The 23,172-nt window shown below is 40.2% G+C and overlaps 1 protein-coding gene across 1 annotated transcript in view; it reads right to left on the bottom strand.

The window, feature by feature from the left end:
- Positions 1-22,613, bottom strand: part of LOC138762776 (protein shisa-like-2A) — a 95,571-nt gene extending 72,958 nt beyond the window's left edge. The window contains exon 1 of the mRNA XM_069936343.1: positions 22,121-22,613. Within this exon, the coding sequence (XP_069792444.1) occupies positions 22,121-22,302 (182 nt within the window). The 5' untranslated portion in view covers positions 22,303-22,613. The remainder of the gene's footprint in view (positions 1-22,120) is intronic.
- Positions 22,614-23,172: the final 559 nt, after the last annotated feature.

Raw genomic sequence — 23,172 nt, 5'->3', positions numbered from 1 at the left:
ATATATGGAGGAAACAACACCCAAAGGAAAAGGAATATTCATATTACTCGGCTAGACATAAAACATACTCAAGAATAGACCTATTTTTGTTATCAGCTCGTATGCAAGATAGAGTAAGAAAAACAGAATATAAAGCTAGAATACTATCGGACCATTCACCCTTAATATTGACAGTAAAGTTAGAAGACATCCCTCCAAGAATGTATAGATGGAGATTAAACCCCATGTTACTTAAAAGGCAGGATTTTAGAGAATTTATTGAAAAACAAACAAAAATGTATTTTGAAATAAATACGGAATCAGTGGAAGATAAGTTTATACTATGGGATGCAATGAAAGCATTCATTAGAGGGCAAATAATAAGTTATGTAACCAAGATGAAGAAGGACTATAATCAGGAAACAGAGCAGTTGGAAAGGGAAATAGTAAATATAGAAAAAGAATTAGCAATGAAGGAAGATACAACTAAAAGAAGAGAATTGGCGGATAAAAAAATAAAATATGAAACACTACAAACATATAAGGTGGAGAAGAATATAATGAAGACAAAACAGAAATATTATGAACTAGGTGAAAAAACGCACAAAATCCTAGCATGGCAGCTTAAGACAGAACAAGCTAAGAAAATGGTATTGGCATCAAGGAAAAAAGACAAACAAATTACATATAATCCAAAAGAAATTAAGGAAAACTTTAGAGAATTCTATGAACAATTATACCGAACTCAAAACGAAGGGAAAGAAGGGAAAATAGATGAATTTCTGACTAAAATTGAACTACCAAAACTACAAATAGAGGAACAAAATAAATTAACAGAGCCATTTGGAATAGTAGAAATACAAGAGATAATAAAAAAATTACCAAATAATAGGACACCAGGAGAGGATGGATTCCCAATAGAATTCTACAAAACATTTAAAGACTTATTAATTCCGCCCCTCCTAAAAGTAATCAACCAGATTGATAAAACACAAAGCTTACCAGATTCATGTAAAACAGCAATAATTACAGTAATACTAAAGCAAGGGAAAGATCCACTCTCACCAGCGTCATATAGACCAATATCTTAACTTAACACAGATTATAAGATAATAGCTAAACTATTAGCAAACAGATTAGCAGAGCAGGTACCGAAAATGGTAAATTTAGACCAAACTGGATTTATCAAAAAAAGACGCACAACAGACAATATTTGTAAATTTATTAACTTAATTCATGCAGTAGAAGGGAATAAAGCACCTACAGTAGCAGTTGCTTTAGACGCAGAGAAGGCCTTTGACAGAGTAGAATGGAATTATTTGTTCAAAGTATTGCAAAAATTCAGTTTACCGGAGAAGTATATTAATTGGATTAAAGCATTATATAAGGGACCATTAGCGAAAGTGACAGTAAATGGACATGTATCAAAGCAATTTAACTTAAGCAGGTCAACACGGCAGGGATGCCCACTATCACCTTTATTGTTTGCGTTAGCTATAGAACCACTAGCAGAATTGATAAGAACAGATAATAATATAAAAGGAATAAAAATAAAAGACAAGGAATATAAAATCAGTTTATTTGCGGATGATGTTATAGTGTACTTAACAGAACCAGAACTATCAGTAAAAGAATTATATAAGAAATTGAAAGAATATGGAGAAGTGTCGGGTTACAAGATAAACGTAAATAAAAGTGAAGCAATGCCTATGAATAATGCGGATTTCTCAAAATTTAAGAAGGAATCACCATTTAGATGGCAAATGCAAGCAATAAGATATCTAGGTATACAAATAAACAAAAATCTCGGCCAACTATATAAACTCAATTATTGTCCACTAATGAAAAAATTACAGGACGATTTAGAGCATTGGAAAGATTTACCACTAACACTAATAGGAAGGATAAATTGTATTAAAATGAACATTTTTCCAAGGATATTATACTTATTTCAGGCATTGCCAATACAACTGACAGAGAAATTCTTCAAGGAGTTAAAGAAAATAATAAGGAAATTTTTATGAAGAGGGGGGAAACCGAGGATAGCACTAGATAAATTAACAGAATGGTATAAACAAGGAGGCTTACAACTGCCAAACTTTAAAAATTATTATAGAGCCGCACAATTAAGATACCTATCAGATTTTTATCAAACAAGGGAAAAGCCAGATTGGATGAGATTAGAATTAGATAAAATAGGGGAAAAGATACCTGAACACATATTATATAAATGGGATGAAAAATTGGTACAACATAGAAGTTCTCCAGTATTACATCATCGCCTCAATATTTGGAAGAAGATTCATGTAGAAAGAAATAAAACAAATTATCAATTACCAAAACTAATAATGACGCAAAACAAGTTACTCCCTTTTACAATAGATAACCTTTCCTTTAGAGAATGGGAAAAAAAAGGGATTAAAAGAATAGAAAATTGTTTTTCCTTTGAACCAATGAAAGATAAGTACAATATAACTCAAGATACAGTGCTGGCATATTACCAATTGAGATCCTACTTGAAGGATAAATTAGGAAGCAGTTTGAGTTTGCCAGAGGGAAGTAACCTTGAATATGTGATTACAGATACAATGATAATCAAAAGATTTATAACAAATATGTATATTAAACTGCAAGAAAAGGAGAATGAGGAAACAAATGGTAAAACTAAACAAAAATGGGAACAAGATTTAAATATAAAGATAAAAAAGGAAACATGGGAGAAATTATGCTCCGGAACGATGAGAAATACAATAAATACGAGGTTACATATGATACAATATAACTGGATACACAGGCTATACATTACACCTCAAAAGTTAAATAAATGGGACCCAACAGTATCTGATAGATGTTTTCGATGTAAAAAAGAAATGGGAACAACAATTCATGCAATCTGGACATGTGAGAAAGTAAAAAAATTTTGGGAAGATCTAAATCAGATATTAAATAAAATAACAGAAAACAATATACCAAAGAATCCAGAGATCTTCCTCCTAAGTAACATAAAAAACAAAGAATTTGGAATTGATTTGTTAAGATAGCTCTAGCCGTAGCAAAAAAATGTATTATGTCAACCTGGAAATTGGAAGGTAATTTGAAAATACAACAATGGTATATAGAAATGAATAAATGTATTCCATTAGAAAAAATAACATAAAGTTTAAGAAATAATATTGAAATATTCGAACAAATATGGGAGCATAACATTAAATACAATAGCGAAAACCTACCGGGGACAATCATTACCTAAGTTAACAGAAGGAAAAGGAAATGAAAAGAATGGACTCAGTAGAATTTCTGGTGTATTTTTATTGAATGGCAACATTGTTTGACTGGTTTAATGTATCCTAGATTGTATACCTTAAAAGGACGGGAGGGGGGAGGTAAGGAGGGTGGGATGGGAGGAGGGAGGGTGGGGAGAAAATGGCACTGTATATGTGTGAAAAGGAAAAAGTGTGTACCATGGTTAATGTGATTTATGGTGTGAAAAATAAAAAAAATTTAAAAAAAGATTGTACAATTTAATTTTAATAATCTTCCACCATTTTTATCTTCACTCTGTAACTAAAATGGTAGATTCTTATGTACCAAAATTGCCACACCTTTTGCCTTAGAATTAAACGAAGAATAAAAAACGTGCCCAACCCATTCACGTTTGAGTTTCAAATGTTCCTTATCTATTAAATGAGTTTCCTTTGCCATTGCGACCACTGTTTCTTCCATTTCTTCCAGAAATCAAATTCCCTTCTTGCAGCTCTGCCCTCTTTGGAGACCGTGGAGGACTATGTCGTTCCTGGATTTGCGTAATTGGTAAAGACTAAGCAAAATCCATAGCTTCTTTAGGATTATCAAAGAACTTTGGTTGATATCCATCCTGAAAAATCTTCAGTACCGCAGGGTATCTAAATGTTGCCTTATATCCTTTTTTCCACAATAATTCTTTCACAGAATTAAATTCACATCGTTGAAATATAATTTCCTGACTCAAATCCAGATAGAAGAAAACACGATAACTCTGAACCATCAAAGGAGATTTGTTTTGCTGTGCATTTCTAATAGCCATATGTAAAATAGCCTCTCTATCACAGTAATTTAAACAGCGAACCAGAACAGGTCTTGGATTCTGTCCTGAAAAAGGTCTCCTTCTCAAAGCTCTATGAGCCCGTTCCAATATTAAACCTTGAGAAAACTTATCTTGTCCCAACACTTGTGGAATCCATTCAGTGAAAAATTTTCTTGGATCTGGCCCTTCTATGCCTTCTGGCAAGCCGACAATTTTCACATTATTCCGTCTGGATTGGTTCTCCAAATAATCAACCTTTTTTCCTAAATTTTTATTCTGAATCTGTAACGTTTCAATTGTTTTATTCACATCTTGCAATTGATCTTGTACATCAGATAATCCTTGATCACACATCTCAAGTCTTTCAATAGTTTCAACTTTAAAAGCTCCATAATCAGTCATCTGTTGAGTATTGACATCCACCAATGCATTAATCTTAGAAGATTATTCATAGAATCATCTAAATGCATCATTGAAGAAAATATCTTATGTTCAAGACTCTTGAAAAGTATATCAACATCAGTAGATCCAGACATGGTGGGATTCTGCTGTTCTTGTGGAATCAGAGGACCTTCTATCCCCTCTTTTAATTTAGTAGCTTTTCTTGCAGTTTGACTCCGTGTAAGAGCCCCTGCCACAGACCCCCCCAGAAGTATCAGGAGGCTGATGATCAGGGTTATCTTTGATCCAAACCTCCTTTAAAAGCTTCGTTACGTCAGTATCTGGAAGAGCTGTTATAACTGGTGGTATAGCAGTCAAATAACAATTCTTTAACTCTCCAACTGGTGGCACCCCAGCTAATTCAGCAGTCAAAGTCTCAGTAGACGTTGTTTGAAATACTGGCATCCGGCCAGCCCTTTGTTCTAAAGGCAGATGAAAACGACCTTCAGAAAGACTTACGGAATCAGAACGGAGCTCCAAGGCCGAATTCTTCGCTTCTTTTCCTGGATCCATTTCACGCTGAGTCGTGGCTTTTTGTAAACAAGCAGGCTCAGATAATTTCGGAAAATATAATTTTTTAACAATCTGTTGATGTTTCCTTTTACTTTTTTTTTAAACAAATGTACCATTAGGTATTAATTCAACACCTCATAATATTTATAAACTTTTTTAAAAAGTTTTAACGGGCACTTAAAGACAAAACAATAAGTTAGAGTCAGGAGAGGACTGGAAGGCACGTCTGTTCCTTACGCCATCTTCCCACGCCCCCACACACAAGGAGTTGAAGTTGGACTGATTTATTACACTGGCAGTTCTGCCTATATGGGCCCCCGACGCTGACATCCGACCCTGTGTCATTGGAGCGCCGGCCTTGGGTTGGCCAGCATTCCTACCAGAGGGTCTCTGTCTTTCCACCATGCAGAGGTCACCTGGGACGATGCCTAGCGTCACCCTCAGGTCCACTCAGTTGCCGTGTTTGTCAGCCATTTTGCGGACCGGTCCATGTCCCCATGCACGGGCCACTACAGGCTAATAAATTAAGACAATGTCTACCAAAATTGATACATACAGACCAAGTAGGATTCATTAAAGGAAGACATTCCTCAAAAAGAAGATTATTTAATATAATACATGTGGGATTCCATTTGAATTTTGCCAAGTATTACAATCTCCCTGGATGCGGAAAATGCATTTGACCATTTGGAATGGTCCTTTCTATTTAAAACACTGGAAAAATTTTGCATTGGCAGGACATTTATAAATGGGATAAAAACTTTACATCACAAACTATTTTCTGGTTTATGACTGTAGAGCGAATAAAAGCTCTCACAATGGGAGGGAGAACACATGCTTTTATTAGCCTATAACAAAGGGTAGAGTCTTACAAGGATCTTCAGTAGGGCTCTGGGTTTAGGTGGGAAACCTGGGTTAAATATGGATAGATGGGGAGGAGCTAGCCATCTGCACAAGCCATCACCAGTGAATCTCAGTTCACTGCAACGACCCCATTGGTTACCTTCTCTTTTTTAATCATTAGGTGTGGTCTGTCCATGTTAAGTCAATAGGGCAAGTAATATAGTAGTTTATTGTTATTTTTCCACTTCTTTTTAATGTAACATAGGTTACAATACCATCTGCATTATTCTATAAGATTAATTAATATTCTATTTTATTTGCATGTACTTCTATAACATTTATACAATGAAACTAATTAAAATATTGGAAGAGGAGGGGGATGAAGAGAGGGTGGCCAGTGTGGCATGAGTCCTTAATATGTTGGCTGCTTTATCAAAACAGTGGAAGTTAGAAATTGAATCAAAGGGAGGGGGCTTTGTGTGAAAGCCTGAGATGCATTCATAACCCTCTGCAGTTTCTTGCTGTGTTTGGCAGAGAAGTTACCATATCACGCAGTAATGCATCCTGACAAAATTTTTACAATGATACTTCTGAAATTAAGAGAAGCGGGATCCTGAGTGCGCACTCTTTTGTACTTTGCATTAGTGTGAGTGGATCAGGTCAGATCATTAGAAATGTTTACACCAGGAACTTAAACCTGTTTATTATCTTCACCTCATCACCAGTGATACAGACAGGAGTGAGCTCTGCTTCTCTTCTACAAGTTTTGAACCAGCTGCTTCGCCACTGACATAGAGAGAGAGAGAGAGAGAGAGAGAGATTGTTGTCTTGTTGCCAAGCCACTGTACTCTGCTTTGTCATTGTTAAAGATCCTGCCTTCGATGGTGGTCAGAGGCAGGAATCCTAGGTGGAGTCCTAGATGGCATCCAGTCATGGGTGAACAGAGAGCATAGGTGGGGCTTATCAATTGGGCTGCTTTGATACAATTAGTGTCAACATTTTTGGGTATTGTTGGAGCTGCACTCAACAAGGCAAGTGAAGGATAATCCGGCATACTCCAGAGTTGTACCTCGTAGACCTAGAAAGTCTTTGGAGCATTTGGGTAACCCACAAATAAATATCTGAAATTTACTTTTTAAGAAACAGAACCTATTATTTGCTCACCTATCTACTATCCCAAAACCTGGACTAACAATTAATGCAATCTGTTGTTAGCCTCCCACGCTTTGCCACCTACATGAGCTATCCTTGTCCTTGATAGTCTCAATCAAACATTTATTCTAGATTCTATTGAATCCCTTCACACCTATACTTACCTACCAGGAATAGGCCAATACTGGCAATTCCTTTCCAGTTGGATCATTTTAGACAAAAACATGGATGCATACAAAAACATCAACAGGAAAGGTAAACAGTGGCACAGACCAACAAAAAAATTACAAAGTAAATTTTCCAACAATGCAGAATATGGAATTTCTACTCTATAAATATTAATTCATGGCAAACCACCAACACATCTGCAAAATGTTTTGCATGTTATGTATATAAAATTAGGGAGAACATAAATGCATTCATCATGTTTTTAAAAATCTGCTACCATTTACATTTTTAAATAATTACGAAAAACATTACTATCATCTATCTGTTACAAAATGGAGAGATAATTACATTAACTAAGATTTGTTTATTTCCATTCATATCATGGAAAAAACTAACATTTACACATTATTGTGGTGGCCCTTCGCAGCTCCCCCATGGGGCCTCACAAAATGAAGGACGAAGGCGACAATCCAGCAGGCTGCATGAGGCCCGCAGCGCTGCCCTCCAATTGGCCACAACCAAAAGAGCTTAACTGGCCTATAAGGGTAAGTGGATCACAAACACACCAATCAGTGCTGAGAGGCTTTTGACCACATCCCTCAGCTTGAGAATAAAAGCAGGGCTGTGAGCCCAATAAAGCTGAGTGTGTTAACTATATTCAACAGGGTTTGTTGTTCTTTCTGGGAACAGCATGTTCTTTCTGAGCTAACCTGCATACAGTTATAACCTCTCCTGTGCTGTAGGCTCCGTAGAGCCATAGCTTGTAGCAGCTAGCTACAGTGGTGACCTCAATGGTCCAGATGGCATTCTTGACCCAGCAAAGGAGACAGACCCTGCAATCAACTTTGTGTCATTGAAGCTGCCGAACTTCTGGGCAGCGCAGCCTGAAGTATTGTTCCAACAAATCGAGAAACAGTTCACCCTGAGGAAAATCACTTCCAATGATACCCATTACTACCATGTGGTGAGCACCCTCGCAAAGAAGGAGTTCCATAAAATGGAGGAGCTGGGCATTATACACCACTCTGACAGCCCCTGTGCCTCCTCACTCCACATGGCCCCGAAAGCCACAGGAGGGAGAGGCCATGTGGGGACTACAGACGCCTCAATGAGGCCACAATGCCTGACGGCTATCCAGTACCCCACATTCAGGACTTCACCACACATCTACAAGGGGCACACATCTTTTCCAAGATTGATTTAATCGGAGGCTACCACCAAATCCCAGAGGACATCACGAAAACAGCCATTATCACCCCATTTGGCTTATTTGAGTTTTTAAGGATGCCTTTTGGACTGAAAAATGCAACCTAAACATTCCAACAAGCAATGGACACTGTGGGCAGTGACCTCTACTTTATTTTCGTCTACTTAGATGATATCCTAATTGCCAGCCACGATCGGGCAAAGCATGCCACTCATTTAAGACTACTGTGCAATAGACTGAGTGAATATGGACTGACTATCAATCCAACTAAATGCGAGTTTGGAAAAGAGGTAATCAACTTCCTGGGCCACCACATTGACATACATGGTGCTTGGCCACTACCCGAAAAGGTAGAAGCCATTAAATCCTTCCCAGAGCCTATGAAAGTTAAAGGCCTTCAGAAATTCACAGCGATGATTAATTTTTATCATAGATACATACTAGCAGCAGCCCACATCATGTCCCCCCTTTTCTCTCTAATGTCAGGCACCCAGAAAGATCTCAAATGGAATGCAGAAGCCTCAGAGGCCTTTCAAAAGGCTAAAGATGCTTTAGTAAATGCCACTCTCCTGGCACACCCACAATCAAAGGCACCCATAGTCCTCACAGTTGATGCCTTCAATACGGCAGTCAGAAGAATATTAGAACAATTAACTGATGGACACGGGAGACCTCTCGCTTTCTTCAGTAAACACCTGCGGCCATCCAAAATAGAATACAGTATATTCAACAGGGAACTGGTGGCATTGTATCTGACCATAAGACATTTTTGTTACTTCCTGGAAGAAAGGAGATTCAAAGTGTTTACTGACCACAAACCACTCACTTATGTTTTCAAAAAGGTCTCGGACCCTTGGTCGGCCAGATAACAGTGTTACCTTTCTTATGTCTCAGAATTTACCACAGACTTTTAACATATTGTTGGCAAGGTGAATGTCATGGCAGATGCGCTGTCATGCTCAAATGCATTGGCTGTCCATACCACTCCAGGCATCGAATACAAGGCCCTGGCTGAGACACAGTACTCCGATCCCAATCTTGCAGCCTACAGAACGGCTATAACCAGCCTCCACATCGAGGACGTTTCATTCAGTACAGGACATACAACTTTACTCTGCAACACCTCAACCGGTAAGCCCCAGCCCATTATCCCCACCACATGGAGGAGGCAGAAATTCGAATCTATACACAATTTAGCCCATCTTGCCCAAGATGGTGGCCAACTGTTACGTCTGGCATGGCCTTCATAAACAGGTCACCAATTAGGCCAGAACGTTCACACAGTGCCAAACTTTGAAAGTCCAGACACATATTAAAGCCCCACTCCAAACCTTTGAACCTCCACAGCACAGATTTAGCCATGTTCACATTGATATAGTGGGCCCCTTACCAGTCTCCTGAGGTGCTAGTTACCTACTCATGGCCGGAAGCCATTCCCCTACCTGAAATATCCACTGAAACATGTGCCAGAACACTCCTCAACACTTGGCTGGCACATTTCGGGGTCCCTGAGCACCTTAGCACAGAATGGAGAGCCCAGTTCACCTCCAGTCTTTGGACGGCCATAGCAACAGGACTCGGGACACAGCTTCACTACACTACAGCCTACCATCCCCAGGCAAACGGCCTGGTGGAGAGATTCCATAGGCACCTAAAAGCAGCCCTGATAGCTCAACTCACTGGGCCCAACTGGGCTGATGATTACCCTGGGTCCTCTTAGATATCCGAACCACACCAAAAGAGGATTTGGAAGTCTCATCCGCCGAAATGGTATATGGGGCACCGTGGTCATCCCGGGCAAATTCCTGGCCACCAACAGGGGAACCGAAGAACCCCCCCTCCCCCCCCAGGGAAGCACTAGTGCACTTTTGTGAGCAGTTGGGAACCCTGGCCCCTTTCACCACCCAAAGCCCACGGCCTGCCTCACACATTTGTCCCCAGAGACTTTCAGAACTTCACAGGTTTTCGTAAAACTTGGAGCGCACAGACCCCCATTGCAGAGACCCTATGAGGGGCCATACTGTGTCATCTGGCACAATGGTTCAACCTGTGTAATTGACATCGGAGGCTGAGAGGAGACCTTTACCATCGACAGGTTGAAACCAGCCCATTTGGACATTACACAGCTGATCGACCACCCTCCACCTCACAAAAGAGGCTGGCCTTCCAAGAATAACAACATTCCGATTGCTGGTTCTGCTGGTGGGGGGGGGGGGGGGGGTCATGCGGCAGCACCGCAGCTCCCCCACGGGGCCTCACAAAATGAAGGATGAACGCGACAATCTAGCAGGCTGCACGAGGCCCGCAGCGCTTCCCTCCAATTGGCCACAGCCAAAAGAGTTTAACTGGCCTATCAGGGAAAGTGGATCACAAACACACCAATCAGTGCCAAGAGGGTTTTGACCACACCCCTCAGTTTGAGAATAAAAGCAAGGCTGTGAGCCCAATAAAGCTCAGTATTAACTACATCCAACTGGAGTTTGTGTCATTCTTTCTGGGAAAAAGAGTGTTCTTTCTGAGCTAACCTCCATACAGTTATAACCTCTCCTGCACTATAGGATCCGTAGAGCCATAGCTTGTAGTAGCTAGCTACATTATTACAAATTTCACCATAATTCATCAAAGGTTTTAAATTGTAAATTTCTTTCTATAACAGCACATAAAAGTATTTACTATATCTTTTTTGAAACAACATAGATGACAACTAGGGCTGCTTCTCAAATCTTTCCACAATGAATCTTTGAACATAGGTCCAGAGAGTTAATTATAATGATTATTAGTTTGTGATCCCCAGCTCTAGTCACTGTTGGAAGATAATCAATCTATGCTGGTACTGCTGTTGTGATCTGTCTCATACCAAGACCTGAAAAAATTTTTAAAAATCACTCTCCCCAGGACTCCAGCCAACATACACATTGACAATAAACATGTAAGGACTCTTCTTGTTTCCCAGTCATGCCTGCATTTCACCTTGATCAACTGTGACTGCACAGAGTTGAGTGTTATTTGCTTCCCAACAACCTAAAGATGAGCAGGTTAGTAGGTAAAATGGCCACCATACCTTGCCCCTAGTTGGTAAATCTAGTAGACTTGATGGGAATGAGAAGGAGGGGAAGTTGGAAACAAGATTACAGGAATGCTCTGAGCTGGCATTGATTTAATACACTGAAATGGCATCTTTCCAGATCACATGGAGGCATTAAATATGAAAATCTGTGGAGTGAGAAAGGTAGAGAAAGGTTATTGACCTGAATATTCATTGCTTTTCTCTCTCCCCAGATGCTGAGTGACCCGTGAGATTTTCCAGCATTTTCAGTTTTTACCTGAAGAGATTATTTCATTCACCGTTGGCCATAAACCCATTCTTCTTTCTTTTAAAATTTTTTTTATTGAGTTTAACATAAGTATATATACAGAATTGAATTACATAATTCATTTGTATACAAGTACACACAAAAAAAACAAAAAAGTAGATAAAACTTCATCAATAATTGTTTATAATACCTCAAAAATATTTAATTGAAATGATCTGTGACCATGTTAAACACATTTATTGAAATAACTTGCATAAAATAAAATTTAAAAAAATTAACACTAAATCTAATCTACCCCTCCCTCTAATCAAGGTTACCTTATATAATTAATTTAAAAATCAATAATTTTTTAAAAACTTTATTTATTCATTCAAAATACAAATAATAAGTAACATATATAACAATAAACAAAGCATGAATGTTATATTTTATATATATGAAAAAAAGAAAGAAAAAAAAGGAAAGAAAACCACCCCTCCCCCTTCTTTCAGCCAACTCTCCTAAGGAGAGCCATAAAGAAAAGAGAAAAAAATTTTAAAAAGTAAAGCATACATATTAAAATCTAGTCAATATAAATCAAAATATAAACATTCTGAATATAACAACCACCTATTAATTAAAAAAAACTATAGTTATCCGTGAAACATATGTAATATTTTTCCATTATTAAACAATATTTCATCTCATTATGCCAAAAGTCTCAAATTTAATCATTTCAGGTAAAATCATATCTCTTCCGAACACGTTTTACCAAAGATTGAACTTGATAAAAATACGCTTACACTTAAATCGGACTGTTTAAACCCCGAACATTAAAAGTAGCAAACTTCAACTTTGACATATCCAGTAATATTACTAAAAACTAATAATATCAATATATAAAGACTCAGATCAACATAAATAGGCCCTCCAATCTTCTTCTTTGGCTTGGCTTCGCGGACGAAGATTTATGGAGGGGGTAAAAAGTCCACGTCAGCTGCAGGCTCGTTTGTGGCTCACAAGTCCGATGCGGGACAGGCAGACACGATTGCAGCGGTTGCAAGGGAAAATTGGTTGGTTGGGGTTGGGTGTTGGGTTTTTCCTCCTTTGCCTTTTGTCAGTGAGGTGGGCTCTGTGGTCTTCTTCAAAGGAGGTTGCTGCCCGCCAAACTGTGAGGCGCCAAGATGCACGGTTTGAGGCGTTATCAGCCCACTGGCGGTGGTCAATGTGGCAGGCACCAAGAGATTTCTTTAGGCAGTCCTTGTACCTTTTCTTTGGTGCACCTCTGTCACGGTGGCCAGTGGAGAGCTCGCCATATAATACGATCTTGGGAAGGCGATGGTCCTCCATTCTGGAGATGTGACCCATCCAGCGCAGCTGGATCTTCAGCAGCGTGGACTCGATGCTGTCGACCTCTGCCATCTCGAGTACTTCGACGTTAGGGGTGTAAGCGCTCCAATGGATGTTGAGGATGGAGCGGAGACAACGCTGGTGGAAGCGTTCTAGGAGCCGTAGGTGGTGCCGGTAGAGGACCCATGATTCGGAGCCGAACAGGAGTGTGGGTATGACAACGGCTCTGTATACGCTTATCTTTGTGAGGTTTTTCAGTTGGTTGTTTTTCCAGACTCTTTTGTGTAGTCTTCCAAAGGCGCTATTTGCCTTGGCGAGTCAGTTGTCTATCTCATTGTCGATCCTTGCATCTGATGAAATGGTGCAGCCGAGATAGGTAAACTGGTTGACCGTTTTGAGTTTTGTGTGCCCGATGGAGATGTGGGGGGGCTGGTAGTCATGGTGGGGAGCTGGCTGATGGAGGACCTCAGTTTTCTTCAGGCTGACTTCCAGGCCAAACATTTTGGCAGTTTCCGCAAAGCAGGACGTCAAGCGCTGAAGAGCTGGCTCTGAATGGGCAACTAAAGCGGCATCATCTGCAAAGAGTAGTTCACGGACAAGTTTCTCTTGTGTCTTGGTGTGAGCTTGCAGGCGCCTCAGATTGAAGAGACTGCCATCCGTGTGGTACCGGATGTAAACAGCGTCTTCATTGTTGGGGTCTTTCATGGCTTGGTTCAGCATCATGCTGAAGAAGATTGAAAAGAGGGTTGGTGCGAGAACACAGCCTTGCTTCACGCCATTGTTAATGGAGAAGGGTTCAGAGAGCTCATTGCTGTATCTGACCCGACCTTGTTGGTTTTCGTGCAGTTGGATAATCATGTTGAGGAACTTTGGGGGACATCCGATGCGCTCTAGTATTTGCCAAAGCCCTTTCCTGCTCACGGTGTCGAAGGCTTTGGTGAGGTCAACAAAGGTGATGTAGAGTCCTTTGTTTTGTTCTCTGCACTTTTCTTGGAGCTGTCTGAGGGCAAAGACCATGTCAGTGGTTCCTCTGTTTGCGCGAAAGCCGCACTGTGATTCTGGGAGAATATTCTCGGCGACACTAGGTATTATTCTATTTAGTAGAATCCTAGCGAAGATTTTGCCTGCAATGGAGAGCAACGTGATTCCCCTGTAGTTTGAGCAGTCTGATTTCTCGCCTTTGTTTTTGTACAGGGTGATGATGGTGGCATCACGAAGATCCTGAGGCAGTTTACCTTGGTCCCAACAAAGCTTGAAAAACTCATGCAGTTTGGCATGCAGAGTTTTGCCACCAGCCTTCCAGACTTCTGGGGGGATTCCATCCATACCTGCTGCTTTGCCACTTTTCAGTTGTTCGATTGCCTTATATGTCTCATCCAGGGTGGGAACCTCATCCAGCTCTAGCCTTAGGGGCTGTTGAGGGAGCTGGAGCAGGGCGGAATCTTGGACTGAGCGGTTGGCACTGAAAAGAGATTGGAAGTGTTCTGACCATCGGTTGAGGATGGAGATCTTGTCGCTGAGGAGGGCTTTGCCATCTGAGCTGCGCAGCGGGCTTTGGACTTGGGGTGAGGGGCCGTACACAGCCTTTAGAGCCTCGTAGAAACCCCTGAAGTCGCCAATGTCCGCGCTGAGCTGTGTTCGTTTGGCGAGGCTAGTCCACCACTCATTTTGGATCTCCCGGAGTTTGCGCTGAAGATGGCTGCATGCGCGAATCCTGGGCAAGCATGGCGTCGGCAAGTGCAACGACAATGGGCGCCTCCTGTTGGAGCTCTGCGCAGAACAGCGACTTGTCATTACAAACACCCTTTTTCAGCAGAGGGACAGCCTTAAGACCACCTGGATGCATCCCCGATCCAAACACTGGCACCTCCTGGACTACATCCTGGTGCGAGAAAGTGACAAACAAGATGTGCTCCACACCAGGGTCATGCCTAGCGCGGAATGCCACACTGACCACCGGCTGGTTCGCTGCAAGCTCAACCTTCACTTCAAGCCAAAGCCCAGGAACAATAAAGCCCCCAGAAAGAGGTTCAATGTTGGAAACCTGCAGTCAGACGAAGCGAGAGGAAACTTCCAGGCAAACCTCAAAGCAAAGCTCGACGTTGCAACCCGCCTCACGGACCCGTCCCCTGAAACCCTCTGGGATCAGTTGAAGACTACCATACTGCAATCCACTGAAGAGGTACTGGGCTTCTCCTCCAGGAAAAACAAGGACTGGTTTGACGAAAACAGCCAGGAAATCCAGGAGCTGCTGGCAAAGAAGCGAGCTGCCCACCAGGCTCACCTTACAAAGCCGTCCTGTCCAGAGAAGAAACAAGCCTTCCATCGCGCATGCAGGCCCTCCAATAGGAGAAAAAGAAACCACAAATGAAAGTTTAAAAATAAAATGAAAATTAAAAAAAGATAAAAAGAAAACCCCCCCCAAAAAAAAAACTACCAAAAGGTAGTAATCCCTAAACAAAAGTTGGGTGTGGATTACCCACCAGTGGCTGATGACTAGTAGAACATAGAGCAAATTTCTCCCTCCCCAGCCAAACAAAGAATAACAACAAGATATCATAATGACATTAAAAAAGTAAAAATAAAAATAAAAAAAGTTCTTCTATTCATCCGAGAGATTCCAGACTCGGTGACCCCATTTCAGGGAAAAGGACTCTTTCCATTCTCATTTCTCCCATTTCTGTCGTTTCTTCCATTTCCAGAACAACCAGATTTTTCTTTAGGAGACCATGGTGAGCTATGTGTTTGTCCTCTTACATCTGGCAATGAGTCAGCAAAACTCATTGCTTCACGCTCATTCTCAAAAAGACGAGATTGAAAGTCTCCATAACCTTCAACACTGCCAGATAGTGAAAAGTAGACTTATAACCTTTACGCCACAAAACTTCTTTAACTGGATTAAATTGACGCCAATGTTGAATAACTTCTTGACTCAAATCAGGATAGACAAAAACTCTACTATTCTGAATCATTAACGGGGCTTGTCGTTGTCTCGTGTTTTGCACTGCTAGACAAAGTATCGTTTCTCTGTCCAAATAATTCAAACATCGAATTATCACAGATCTCAGTGGTTGACTAGACAGAGGTCTTCTTCTTAAGGCTCTATGAGCTCTTTCCAATACCAGACCTCCAGAGAAAAATTCCTGCCCCAGTATTTGTGGAATCCATTCGGTAAAAAAACGAAGAGGATCTTGCTCTTCCATACCTTCTGGCAAACCAACAATCTTCACATTATTCCTTCTATTTTGATTCTCCAAATAATCTACTTTCCTCTCTAACTCCCTCTCACGTTCTCGCAATTCTTTAACGGATCTTTCCACCTCCAACACTTTTTCTGTATTAGAAGCCACTTGTTGTTGACATTTCAAAAAAAGCAGCCTGAAATTGTTTAAAATCTTCACAAGATGCTTCCACACGTATTTTAACTGTATCCAGTTCCAAATTGAGCCTCTGAGACATTTCATTCAGCAAAGGCTGAATGATAAGCTTAACTGTTTACGTTGTAATTCAGAAAAGCTCAGCCCTGCTTTCTCTTGCTTAGTGGCAGAACCAGATAACTGCAGCTCCTGCTGCATCTCAACAACAGGCAGTTTAACAGTTTTACTGCGGGTCTGGACTCCCAGCGATGGCACCCCGACTTCCTCAGGGGGCCGATGCTGTTGCAAAAACTCACGGAAGAGATCAAGATATTCAGATTGGAGTACTTCCTGAGACATTTCAAGCAATGGAGTCATCTTCTTGCATGCCCCCTCCGTTAAAGTCGCCAGAATCAGGATCCACATCGGAAGCACATGCACCTTCCTCCTGAGAATGGGTAATTCCAGCGATGTCCTTCTCCTGGCGAGTAGTAGTCATTTTTTCAGCTCCCACAGGCAATCTCTGTGGTTTAGGCTTGAAAGAAAGCAAACCTGAAGTTGTAGCAGACTGTTTAGGCTCTAAATCTTCAATACTCCGAAAATGTAGTTTCTTCTGTACTTGAGGTTTAATCTTTTTACCATTAATAGCCATAACAATTCCTTGATACTTTAAACTAAGTTTTAAAAAATTTAAACCTGAAAACAAAGAGTTAAAAACAGGTTCTTAAAAGTCTGGCCAGAGAGGTCGAGATTACACGTCTAGACTCTACGCCATCTTGCCACGCCCCCTAAAAAATCAATAATGTGGAACCACCGGTGACTCCCAGAGAACAGGCAATGAACCACCAGAACAAACAGTAATTGTTAATTCTTCCAATTATAAAAAACATTCTAAGAATGGGCACTACAATTTCATAAATTGGAACTTTCTATCTTTAATAATATATCTAATTTTCTCTAAACTTATATAAGACATTACATCATATAACCACTGTGTATGAGTGGAGGATGAATCATTTTTCCATTTCAGTGAAATTGCTTGTCTGGCTATCAATGTGGTAAAAGCTAAAACTTTTTCCTGAAATGCCATTATAAATTTATCGGAATCAAAAGAAAAACCAAACAAAGCAATTAACTGGCAAGGTTCTAAATTAACCTGAACAATCGTTGATAAAGTTTGGAATGTGTCTTTCCAGAATCTCTCTAAATTTGGCCACTCTCAAAACCTATGGATCAGAGAAGCTTCAAAAATTTTATACTTCTCATATAGTGGATCAAAATCTGCAAAAAATTTGTTTGGACATACAAGTTCTATGTACCACCTTAAAATGTGATAACCAGCGTCTTGCACAAAATGGGGAATCATTAATCAAGCTGAGAGTACCAATCTTCATCCGAAAATGTTCAGTTTAAATCTCGTTCCTAATTGCTCTTGATCCCACCCATGGAAACTGATTTTAAATCCAATAAATTATTATAAATACATGATGTTAATCCACCATGAAAATAAAACCGTAAATTTAAAAACAGATCAACAATATTAATGTTCTTCCCTTTTGAATCAGTCTCTACATCATTACAATTTGACAAAAACTTTGCTGGGTCTAATTTATCCCTTAGATACGCTCTTATTTGAAAATAGCAGAAGATTGTGTTGTTAGAAATTTTTTAATTGTTCAAATGACATCAATTGTCCCCACTCATAACAATCTTTAATATATCTGATTCCTTTATGAGACCAGATTTCAAAAAGTTTCATACCCATAGTACAAGATAGTATAAGCCTGTTATGAGTTAGAGGGGTTTTGGAAGATGAGCCTCCCCTTGTTCCAGTATCATTATTTATTTTATGCCAGATAGCAATTAAATGTTTTAACAGAGGGGGTTCTCTCTCACTAGTTATTAATTTTCCATCCCATTTATATACAAAATCCTCCGCCATCCTCTCTTCTATTTTATCCAATTCTATTTTACTTCAGCAATGTATCTTATACTTCAAATGGGAACACCTAAACAGGGGGTTCATAAGTCCAGACAGATGGGAATCAGACTTAAATATAAGAATCGATGAGCAAACTTGGTCTGAACTATGTCAGGATAGTATGAATAATATGAGCAATGCAATATATAGATTAGTACAATTTAATTTTTTGCATCAATTTATCCCACACCACACAAATGAAACAAATTAAATGTAGACCTATCAGACTAATATTTTAGATCTGGTGAGGAGGCAGGAACCTTTTTACATTCAACTTGGTTATGGTCTAAAGTAAGCTCTTTTTGGATGATTCTAGAAAATTTCCTAGAGCAGATCACAGGAATCAAATTTACACAAAACTCAGAATAATTTTTACTGGGTAACACCACAGGGATAAGATCTAAACTGAAACTATCCAAACATCATACAGAATTGTGTTGACAGTAGCAAGAAAATGTGTAGCAGTTACATGGAAGTCTGATTCACATCTATGCATGGTACATTGGAATGCAGAAATACATAGTTGCATTCCCCTAAGAAAATTACCTATAACTTAAGAAATAAATACAATATTTTTACAAGTTTAGCATCCATATTTACAAACATCAGATGTAAATCTTTATGTTTATTCTAATCCTCAAAACCTGCATTGATCTTTCCAAAGAAAATTATTTGAATATGTGGCGTGTGCAGCACATTTCTGCAATCCATTCTGCTTGCTTTCTTTCTTTCCTATTTCTTTATCATTTTCTTGCTTTTCTTTTCTATATATATCTTTACTTTGGAGATTTTTTTCTGGGTGGGTAGGTGTTGGGATATAACCAACATGGAGTAAACATTGGATTTACTTTTGCCCTTGTAATTTTTAATTTTGTAATTGATTCCATGTATGGTCAAACATTTTAAATTAACTATTAAAGGATATTAGTGTAAGAAATTTGTGGAAAATCTGAAAGTTTAGACTGCACAATAAGTCTAATTTGTAAATATCTAAAAAAGAGTTTCTGTTGGAAAGATTAATTTTAGCTGATATACCCCATTCTTCAAACACCAGCAATCCCACCTCTTCTCCCTCTGTCACCGCACAACTTGTGCTACTCCAAATCTCTCTCTCCGACACACAGACGGAGCCAACATGTTAGTTGTGAATTATATGCTTAATGCTATCCTGATTTTTATGAAATCAGTGTCACGATACGGTCAGGCAGATCCATTTTACCCCAAGAGACACAAGCCCAAACCATCTTTTGAAAGTGTTACAGAGTTGTGTCTATTTTTTCCAGGAATAGAACTGTGGCTTGTTAAAAATATTCTTCCTCGTATTTCTTTCCTCTGCAGTTGCATCTTTAAGTGTTTGAATGCTGTGTGTAAAATGTGCACATCAATCTATTTGTGCCTCACCATAAATATTAGGATTTATAGCGATGCTTTACAATAAACGAGACAAGTTTTTGTAGATTTAGTATTTTCTTTTCAGGACAGTTGGCTACAAAAGCAATGTAAAACACCTGTTAGAATAGTTATGGGTAAAATATGTTTTTAAAAGAGATAAATTGTGGGGGTTTAGTTTAGGTTACACTTTACAAACAGAGTAACACCACAAAAGGCATCTCATTTAAAATGCAAGAGCTTTGCTGAAGTGAAACATTGTGTCACTAGTGACTTTGCAGAGACAATGGAACTGCTTGGAAAGAACTTAAAGAACTTCACAAGGAGGTGCAAATTAAACAAAGTCCAGGCTCATATACTGATAAGATCCTTCAAAGATTGGGTTTGGAGCCCTGTAAGAAGTCATATGATTTTTACAACCAGAGAGAGAAAAAACAGACAGATGATTTCTCTTTTGGAGAGAGAGAAAAGTCAATTTAACAGTAACAGTTGAAGCTGCAAAATAGCAAGACTTGTTGAAAAACTCCATTCTGAAGATGGGTTGTGCCTTCTGAGTTCAGCCTGTTCAAACACCTTATAGTCCTTACAAGAGGAAATGGCTGGCTAGTGTGTTTCTCCTGAAATAAGGAAAACAAGAGGAACTCTGTGGTGACCTGGAAGAAGAGGTTATCACGTGAAAAGCCCATGATGGGGCAAGTATCTTCAGTAAGACACTGAAGTGACAGAGTGGAGGAAATCAGATTGTGAGTGTCCAAGAAGCAACAAGTATCTCTCTGAAACCAACAAGAACCTTCCTGAGCAGTAACCATTTAACTTTAAGCGCCAGAACCTGGTGGAAATTATAAATGTTGAATTCCATGCACAGTATGAGAAGTGAAAAGTGAATGATTGGACAGTGAAACAGAGAACTTTCCTGAACATATTACATACACTTAGAATTAGAAAGGGGTTAACAGTAATAAGTTAAAATTTGATCCTTGTTGGAATCTAGGGGTTAAAACATTATGAAAGAAATGATTAATTAATAAGTTTATATGTACTGCATGGTTCAGGGAAAAAGAGGAATGTGATTAAGTGGCAATCACAGCATGGAGCAAAGTTGGCTGAGCAAAATTGTCTACTCCCAAAATACAGGGAGAGGAAATGCATAAAACGATTTAGGAGGAATGCTCAAACTGAAGGAGGTGGTGAGTAGCACAGGAGACACAGGCCAGACCAGAACAAAGAATGGCCTGCAAGAAACAAAGGGAATGGAAAACCAATCTAGGAGGAAGATTAAGGCATGAGGAGGTGTTAAAGAGAACAGCAGAAATTGGCCAGACAGGGACAGAATGGTGATTAGAAATATCTGGGGATGAATTAATTTCTGATCCAATCAACAGGATAGTCTGGCTTGGAGGATTAAGATGGGAGTGCTACACCCCAGATATCTGCAAAACAGGAGATGACTTGTGATAACCCTTATGCAAAAAGATCTAGCAAAGGAAGACAACTTTTGTTCTGCATGATAATGAAATCTAGCAAAGGAAGCCAACTTTTGTTCTGTATGATAAGGTTGACCTATATAAACTGAACCAACTGGACAATAGGGGTCAGTCTTGGGGAGTAGCTCACTGTGCAGGTGACCTATGAACTAACGACTGACCCAGAGCACTGTTAACTTTTATTCTTGTGCTGTGTAATAAATTGACTGTTGAACCGAATACCTTCTCCTATCACTTCATTCAAAGAACACGCTGGACTCAGACTACACATAGACTAAATTAAGAGTAAGGTAAAGCCAGAGTCCGACATCCTGTTGTTATGTTTAAAGAAAATTAAAAGCAACTTTTGTTTAAGTAACATTGTCTTAGCGAATTTCTATTGCTGCTGGGATTTGGGCTCGTAACAATGTTTTTTTTTATTTGCAGTCCTCCACGCTTCCATTTAAGAGTAGCCGGCGATGTGACCTCGCGGCAGTGGCTTTGCAACATTCCCAGGCTCAATCCAGTAAGCTGGACTTCCACCCACTAATTATTAGCTCGCAGGACTTTACTTGCCACTCCCGGCCACCCCGACAGCCTAAAATAATGCATGAATAGTAAGCGGGTTAAAGGAGGGCTCCCCGCACTTGGGTAACAGTCTTTGCATGGACTGTCATTGCCAATGCAAACAATGGGTCAGAGGGAGAAAAGGAATGGACCACGTTATATCAACTGGTGCTCGGTCCGCTGAGTCCCTCCAGGAGGCTGTGGCTCCAGATTCCAGCATCTGGATCGAGCACTGGTACCCCGGAAGATGCGTTCTCTTCGCCTCTCTGCTACTGACAATAACATTAAAATAATAGCAGTCGAATTGAAGAAATGTCCCCCCCGTGGACGTCGGACGGAGAAATGCGTTCTTTACCTTAACCACCACATGTAGCTGTACGCGTAAGGGTAGAAGCTGTTGGGGTCATCGCAGCAGTATTTGAGGTCATTAAAGCCGCAGCAATAATTGGCGCCGAGCTCGCCGTCGGGTTTAGGACACGTGAAGTTAGACACGAAAACATTTTCCGTGTTATAATACCCGCTACAATCCGCGCTCATCGTGACCTTCGCGGGGGACCGGGCGCAAGTCCGGGACGAGGGGAGTTAGGAACCTCCGAGGCGGCGGACTCCAACACTGCAGGCGATCTGGGTGTCCGGCTCGCTGTGGCAATGTTAAATATCCAGGACCCGCTGTTGCAGCTCGTGAAGCAGCCTCATCACTTCGCTGCCGGGAAAAGCTGGCTCTCGGCGCTCTGGCAAGACCATGCGAAGGGTTCCTCGAAGCAGCTCCAAGAGCTCAGAGTTTGAACAAGAACCCGAGCTCTTGCTTTTCATAAATTCACTTCCACCACTGCTTTACTGGGTGACCCGCGGAACGAAATTCCTTTCAGCTCGGTCAGGGGAGTAAATGCACTGTGTGGAGGAAAAACACGTGAAACCCATTTCAATCCGCACTTTCTCCTTCTGCGTGTCTTCAATTAGATTAGAAGTGACCTCTGGTGTTTTTTCACGCTTGATCTAGGAGCTCCACGCTAGACTTTGATGATACAACTTCATCGGGCTCTTGAAAATTGTATGCAATGGCATATTTTCTGGTTTGGTTTTTCGTTCCTCATGTCTACTGTATCTATTTTATCACTTCCTTTAATTAAGAATGACACAAGCTTGCAGATATTGACCTTCTCATAGACCTGTGCCAAAGGCACAATTAAAGCAGGATTGCTCTGCCTGCGACCCACTATCTTATTTATCTATGCTGGAATGAAATATGAAGAGAGAGGGGAGACTGTCCGTATGACATGTGACCATCTTGTGAATGGGCTACTAAGATTTTGAAATGACTCAGAAATTTTATTTGATGCATGTATTCAAGAGCCTCCTGGAGAATTGACCAAATAGTTGGACATTGCGGGAAGCCTGATGGTTAAG

This window comes from Narcine bancroftii, chromosome 5 (genome assembly GCF_036971445.1).
Source record: "Narcine bancroftii isolate sNarBan1 chromosome 5, sNarBan1.hap1, whole genome shotgun sequence".
NCBI lineage: Eukaryota > Metazoa > Chordata > Chondrichthyes > Torpediniformes > Narcinidae > Narcine > Narcine bancroftii.
This window is presented reverse-complemented; position numbering and strand designations above follow the sequence as displayed.